This window comes from Protomyctophum bolini, assembly GCF_963924005.1.
Source record: "Protomyctophum bolini genome assembly, chromosome: 12".
Taxonomy (NCBI): domain Eukaryota; kingdom Metazoa; phylum Chordata; class Actinopteri; order Myctophiformes; family Myctophidae; genus Protomyctophum; species Protomyctophum bolini.
Window position 1 is genome coordinate 5437715 of NC_137873.1, and position 8071 is coordinate 5445785.

The 8071-nt window shown below is 44.0% G+C and overlaps 1 protein-coding gene across 1 annotated transcript; it reads right to left on the minus strand.

Annotated features, from left to right (window-relative positions):
* Positions 1 to 1088: 1088 nt before the first annotated feature.
* loxl5b (lysyl oxidase-like 5b) lies at positions 1089 to 6163 on the minus strand. The gene is made up of 7 exons (XM_080777288.1): positions 5141 to 6163; positions 4574 to 4682; positions 3089 to 3226; positions 2649 to 2805; positions 2128 to 2223; positions 1892 to 2007; positions 1089 to 1697 (listed from the first exon to the last, which is right to left on the minus strand). The coding sequence occupies exons 1-7, from the start codon at positions 5973 to 5975 to the stop codon at positions 1691 to 1693; spliced, it is 1458 nt and encodes a 485-aa protein (XP_080633414.1). The 5' UTR covers positions 5976 to 6163; the 3' UTR covers positions 1089 to 1690.
* Between the last annotated feature and the right edge of the window lie 1908 nt (positions 6164 to 8071).

Here is an 8071-nt window from a genome sequence, read left to right on the forward strand (position 1 = left end):
AGGGGGTCCTACTCCTACAGCACAGCAGCTCTTTGCTGAGATTGTCCCCCGTCTGCAAATATTGGGGCCGACATTCCTAGAATGACTGGAATGGAGTTGACTAAAGGTGTGTGTGTGTGTGTGTGTGTGGTGTGGTATGATGTGATATTCCAGACACTTTAAATAACATTGACAATCTATTCTGGCATGGATGTACATTGACACGGTCCAGGGTAAACCATTTTGAATATTGTTAATCTTCCCAGAATCTTGTATGCCCAACATCTTCGTATGTCCACAGTGCAGACATCGTTTCCAGCTTTTTGGATATGCATACACTGTACACAGCTTGGATATTTTTCAAGTCACTCTTTCACCCCAAAACACACTTGAAACTATCTTGGGAGTCGTCACTAGACAAGACTTGAGTAGTGCTTGATGCAAACACCAATCTCTTCCACCTGAAAATGGTGGAAGACAATCCCCAGTGGTTACTATTGAACCGGTGATGCAATGAAATCTGGGACAGGAAGTTAGTCTTATACTTGCGATGGAAAGACACTGCATTTACTTCCACTATACTCTTTACAAGCATAGAGGCAGAAAAGTGCCCCATTCATTCCTACACTGGCTGTTTTAGTAGATATGACATGACAGCATAAGATCTGTCAGGCTGTGTCTTCACAGAGGCCTGTCAGCAAACATGACACTAGCTGTCTGCCTCAAAGGCCTGTTTGCCTCCAAGGCCGGGAGCTGACATGAGGCACAGTGCACAATCTATACATCGTCACTGTCGGAAAGAAACCTCATCTCCATATTTTCACATTTTGTGTTTTTTTCGTGAATGAATGTCCTACTCGACCATTCTACAGCATTACACAAAAGTAACAAAAATAGCAGATGTACAAGCGTGACGTGTTTTGACCTTGTACATCTGCTACTGTATATTAGGTTTGAATCCTGAAAAGTAACAATGTCGGACACCGACAGAGACAGCTATACTACTATGTTTGGGGAGAGACATGCCCGTTCAGTTTGAACTGGACTTTCTGTTCCAGCCTTTTTTTTCCTCAATAAAAATGAAGAGACCATTAGCGATTGAGTTCCGTTACATTTTCTTTTATTTTGTCGAGGCTTTAATTATAAACAATTTTACATGACTGTTTTAGATCAATCTTTTGCATTCACTCCAGGAGATTCTCTCTCTCTCTCTCTCACACACGCACGCACACACACACATACTGAGAATTTAGCAGACATAACAAGTACAGATTCAGTGGAAGACATTGACATTCATAAACTTGCCATTTGATGCAGATGTGTCGAGGTAAAACATGTCTAAATGGACTAAAATGACCAAATTGCCACAAATTAATGACGTGCCTATAACATCAACATAAAAATAAATCTGAAAAGCAAAACATTCAAACAAAGAAAAACATTGATCACTAAAACAGTACTACTATCAGTGAAAGTTGATTGAGTTAATCTGACGTGTAGAATTATATGATTTCATTTATTAACAGAATTTACATATATATACTCAGAGCAATGCATGTGACGCTATAGCTTTTTCAATGTGGCACACAATTACAATTATGTTGTAACATATGTTAAGTGACTTCAATATCTGCAAGACTCGTTGTATGCACCTGAAGAGCTGCTTTGTGAAAAGTACCTCCGAAAATTACAGGACATTCTATTGAAGGATTCAGCCCCTGTAAGCAGAAAGAGAGTTATGAATAAAGAGCAGCCTGTATTAAATATATACCGTACTGAATGCATAATGATATTCTTTAAAAGTTGCTCTGTATATCAATAACTGCTGCTACTACTACTGCTATTATTACTAACAACACTTAATTTGTAAAGCATTTAAGATACTCAAAGACAGCACCAGAAATTACTGTACCTTGTTACTCTGCAGTTGCGTGTCTGAACATAGCTTCCTGTGTACATGATGTCACACCTTACTACATTGTTGGAGAAGTCTGACTCTTGGACGAGGAAATTGGGGTTGACAGTCACCTAAAACAGACATCAAAATAACCTGATCAGCAATGCAGACAGTTTGATGAAACAGTGTTCAATGTCAAATTTGTCAAACAAATAACTATTTTAATAAAACCAAATATGAGTGACAAATACCTTCAAGATGTAATTTCCTGCAGGTACATCAGTGATATCAATCCACTGACAGTCAATGTTAGCAGCATAGGTGTCATGGCACCCTGGGCTTAACCCCTGTATATTAATGAAACACAAAACACATGGTATATTATCATGGAAACTAATGACATTTTGCAGACTATGCGGGAGGCATGTTGGACTAATGCTCCGTCGGAATTACATGCAGTCCCCATGGGAGCGGTTGCTTTCACCCTTAACCTCCCTACACTGTTATATTGTCATATATTGGACGTGGACGTACTAAAGAAAGATACTGGTGCGGAAAGCACAAAGGAGCTGGCCAGATGTATGGAGAACCGAGATGACTGGAAACGCCGATGGAGGGCTCGTCTGAGGACGACGTAGAGAGAGTCATGCTGGTAAGCTGCAAATTGTTAGTTTATTTTCTACAGTGTTGCACAACAACTTGCGTTGTCGCCTAAAATGCCCTTGCTGGGTCAGCTTAAAGATGTTTACCTATTATTATCATAGTCATTTACCTGTGTATGTGCTGTGCAAGCATAGCGTCGCCTGAAACCAGGATCACAGCCCGTGTCCTCAAGGCAGAAGCTGGCTTTGTGACCCTCTGCTACCTTACGGCCCGTAGTAACATCCAGGAGGTCATAGTTGCTGAAGGTGTCCATGCTGTGGTAATGCCTGAGTGTGGGTGATTGTAGGGTGGGGGGTTGGTGAGAGGATAAGGATTTCTGGCATCATGGTTCATTCCAAATACAAGCGATAGAAAATAATCAATTCTTTCTTGTGGCATGGTTTCGGGGGCCAAGAATGTCCTTGAATCCTTGCCAGGATCTTAGCGAGAAATGACGCTGTGCCTTGTTATGGCATCATTAACAGAGATGAGAGGTTTATTAAATCATAACAATCTTTTTTCTTCTTCTTTTTTCATTGTTTCATGATGTTTCTTTTGTCATATACTCACTGGTGACAGCTGTGCCATTCCCACTGATGTCTTGGCTTGAGGGGGAGGAAGTCTGTCGTGCCTTGGTTCTTTACTTTCTGTGGGAACCGCAGGAGGACTCTGTAGTCGATGTCTCGTACAGTGGGTCTGTATGCGGACCTTGGAGGGGATCACAGGGGGAAATGGGCAGAAGATGTGTTGGAAAGTTGCTGTTGGCTTAACTCCTCGGCCTGGGTTTCTCTAAAGCAACATGTTGAGCACAGAGATTTTGTTCCATTGTGCTAAAACACTTTGGGGGAAAACCCTAATCCAGTGCGTTTATGTTTTGGCGGAACATCATGCCGAATTGTCATGAGTCACTAGGTCAGACTTTATCCTAACACAATCAAAAGTCATCCTAACCCAATCAAAATATATAAATGTTGACTGTCTCTACAGAGTAGAGCCCAGTTCAGCATCAAAATGAACCCTATATATAGGAAGAGTGATGTTAGCTTGAAAATCTCTTATTTTCTGCACCGTTGTACAATGTTAATAAATGAATACATCTTCAGGCATCTCTGAGCATTTTGTCCTGAGAAGCATGATGCTGAATTTGGTTAAAGAGTTAAACACATTGTACTCTAGGTTTTTTTTTTTTTTTAATGTGGCTTGCATGTGACTGTGTGATGTGATTGTGTAAATCATACAACAAACGTTGTATGATTATGTCACGTGGCACGTGAAAATAGCGTGAAAATAGCCAATCTGCAAGCTCATAACGTGTTCTATCGCAATGCATTATGAGCTTGTAGATCTGCTATTTTAGCTATTTTGGATCTCTAACTTCCATTGTAACTCGGTGCTCTACAGTCTGGCACTGGTCTAGTACTTAAAAATCACACCCATGTGAAGTGAGGGGCGCTCTTATCATCTTACATCAATTACAACATAATGTTCGTTTAAGCAAAGGGTGCTAATGTTTGTTTTAGTCCTCAACACAAACATTACATTTCTCTTTATTGTCTGGCGTTTTCTTAAACAAGCATCGTTGAAACACAAACATTAAAGCTGTATATCAAAAATAGGAACAAAATGGAAATGAATGTCAAGCTTACTTAAGATTACTTGTGTTACACTTAACAACCATCAGAAGCACCTATGACGTGAGGGTCATCTCAACATCCTTTATATGTTGATCAGGTCCAGATGCTTCCATCTGGGTGGATGTTCCGCAAGAGCTGACAATTTCCGCAAAGAAAATATTCACACGGGGCGCCCGCTGGCCTAGTGATCCGCATGCCACATAATAGGCTCTGGCCTGACAGCGTGTTGCGTGTTCAAGTCCCGTTCATGACAACCTTTGCTACATGTCTCTCCCCCTCTCTACCTTCCTCTTTCCTGTTAGTCTTCACTGTAACTATATCAATGAAGACACAAAAGCCAAAAACAAAGAAAAATATTCACACACCTGGCAGATGACCCCCATTACTATTGGCTGACTATCGGCTGAGTGACTCATATTACCTCGAAAGACAGTTCTCCTCTGCAGCACAGCGTAGCGCATACATTTGCATGCGCTGGATGTAAGCACCTGCTTGGATGGCGTAGGGGTCAGGCACAAGGTCTGGCAATCCTGGAGGAAAATAAGTCAAAAGTCAGAGTTGGTATGGTCAGACAGACACACTCAAAATGCACCAAATTAGAACAAATGATCTGTGTGAAAATAAAGGAGTGGCTGTATGTAACTAGACTAGTGTTTGTGTCTGTTGGCAAAATTCTAAATCTTTTACATTCTTGGACTGTCATCCTGGCATCCACATCCCAAAATGAGCCCTATTTTTTTCCTCAGTGTTCCCAATAATGCTTGGCTTTAGAATATCTTTTGATGATTTAAAACGTCAGCTTTGCAGACAGACATACTGGCCTGTCTGATTTTTGTAAAATATAACTATGACTCAGAGGTTGTTTTTCCAGTTGAGACACAGAACAGTAACACAGAACAATTATGTTCGTCTGACACCACCAGTATCTATTGCCATCTCCGCTTAACGGTTCCAACACATTCCAAGTGGATAAAGGTAAAGTTCTCACCGTTCTGGAAATATCTAGTTCCATATCCAGTGCCAGGTGGACGGCGGGTGCGAGCTGCTGGTCTCCCTCGGGAGGGATACACGTTGTAGAGAACAGAATTCCTGTGGTTTTTCAACGGGTTCCGGGGGTCGTCATTAGCCATTTCCTCGCCGTTCCTAACGGCTGCTTCGTTTGATGCACCCTCGCCGTGCACGGGGAAGGGAGCCGGGGCAGCAGTATCACGGTATTCCGGGTTTGGATGCTCTGTGCGCGCGGATTGCCTGGAGAGCGACAGTGCCAGTGCTTCTGGTAACGGATGGTGCTCCGCGCCTGCAGGCTCATAACTCCGGTACTGTGCAGTCGCATCCCGAGTTAAAACGCCTCCGCTCCTCGTTACTCCGCTGCTTGGGATATCAGTCAGAGTCCCCTGCGCGGAGGCGTTGGCTGGGACAGGGTAAACACCAGCAACAACCTGTCGGTAAGGGCCCTCGGGTGGCTGCCTGGGCCCTGGCGCGTGGCTGCTAGCAGGTACATACTGTCTGCCAAGTGGTATAAATCCCGGGTTTGTCTGTTGGAAAGGCCTAGATTCCGGTTGTGCGGTTCTTCTCAGTGCCGTGCCACCGTGCGCTCTGGTGCCATCTCTCCTGGCACCAGTACCGCTCACGTACACCCTGGACTGGCTTCTCGAGCGCGTCGGCGCCTGGTACTCCGACCCGGTGCTCATTAAACTGTACACCTGACCGTTGTTCTCCCACTGGATCCGCTGCCGCCACGGGCCAGAGCGCGGAGCTTGCTGCCCGCTGATGAGCTGGACCAGTCCCTGGAGGAGGTATAGCATTATTGACCACTTCGCCATGGTTGCCAAACTGCTTAAAAGTCTCCCGAAGTCACAGATTATCCTGTTCCTTTTCTTTCTTTCTTTTTATCACGTGTTGCACGGAGAGGATGCTGTGTGGTGGAGATGGACTGGATCAGTGCAAAGCAAGCGTGCGCTCTCGGTTCCAGTTTGTGCGCGGCAGAGCATGTCAGTTCTCTCTGGAGGGCTGACACTTTGGATAGGAGAGAGGGGTTGGATGTTCCTGGTCATTTATCAAAGTGGGGCCGTTTACTTACGCATGCACAGGATGAGAGGACTTAACCCATTCCTCCCCGTGTTCAATTCACGTACACATTAAAGGGCAAGCCAGTACTGAGCTAACTTTACGCGCGGGTGTGAACTGGGGTCAAATTAGTTTCATTGCCAATTGTGGTATTTCTTGTGAGTAATTTGCCCTTAATTTGTACACAATTAAGCCCAACTAAATGTTATTCAGCGGAAAAAGCGAATATTAATTTTATATGGGCATTGATTGCACTGACTGATTTCTGGCCCATGGGTTATTTTTTAAACCAGACTAACGTAAATAATACTTATTAGCCTCGAACAAAATATGACGAATTCACTCGGCAAATTCAGCAAAAACGTACAGCCCGAATTTCATTAACTCTACTTCACACCTATCTATAAGCGTGCCTGCCACATTAAAAACAAATGGGTAAAGTGCTGAGTTTGCTCCTGTTTATATCATTCATTACGGTCAATTTCATTATTGAATCAATATCGAAATAGAAATAAATGCACTTATGTGAGGCAATAAGTAAAACAAAACTGAAAACTCGCAACCAAAAACAAAACCAGATGCATAGATAAGATAGGCCTATAGCCCTGGTCCAGGGCTAAGATAGGCCTAAGCATCAAAAACTGGCAGCGCATATAAACTTCAACCACTGGGCGGCAGCATTCATCTACACTGACAGACTAGCCATATACTGTTGAGGACAGTTCACGACTTGGAATTGTTCAACTGTCCAGGTAGTTGTGGAACTTGTGCTATATCCATGTCAATATATGACATCCTAATCAATTGAAATTGTTTTCTCATTATTCAACTCAAAATTGAGAACTTTGTGAAAAAGCATCAGTGAACAAAACGACTAACATTTTACTAACTATCTGGTCCTGGAGCCAGGTCTTGCATTTGATTTAACCTTTAAATCTAATTGCATTTTAATCCAACAGTAGAACTAGGAACTATAAGGAACTGTACTGTAGCCTACCACTCGGGTAGGCTCGGGTGATAACCTTACTGTGGTGCAGTCTGAGCAGACAGTGAAAAGAGACCCATGTGTTACGCTCAAAGTGTTAAGCCAAATGTGCCGGGGACCCCAAAGGCAAAGACACTGAGACAGTCACAGGAGTATGCAATCAAAACTTTACGTCAGGGGTGGGTTGTTGGGAGCATGAGGGAAATCCAGAGGGTTTGGAATGGGAAGGAGCGGTGGAGCTCAAGACTGTATCTCTGCAGCGTGCAGACAGACCTCTCGAGGAGGTCGGTGGGCGTACCTCTCAACCGGACCAGTTCCCCCAAGCCTCGAAATTTCACAATAAAAGCTCTCTGAAAATCTTGCCCGTGGGAGGTTAGGGTTAGGGTGAGGGTTTGAGATAGCTTGTATAGTTGAGCTTTTTGTCCCTGTAGAGTTGCCGTTGAACACGCCCACCTCCACTGTAACGGAGTGGAGGTCATGAGAAGAGGAGGTCCCACCTGCTCCACTATGAAGCTGCAGGCTGCAGCTATACCCGACTCGTGGAGCTGGGAGACAGTCAGAGACACTGGGTTTGTGGAGGGAGCCACAGTAGTCAACGTCCAAGCGTCGGGCGCCAGCTCTCTGTTGATGGTGATTGTGGAGCAGCTGGGCTGATTGGAATCAGCCACACCTGTGCTGGCTGCTGGCTGAGGAAGACGCCCCGGCCCTTGCCCTATGATGTGATGTCGTGCAGGGGAGGGACTAGGAACGTGGGGAGTTTGTGGCACAACACCATGCCCAAAATAAGGCGAAATCCAGTAACATCTTGTCGTTTTGATGTTTTATGACAGAGATGTTACAGCTCTACAAATATATTATAGGCCTATA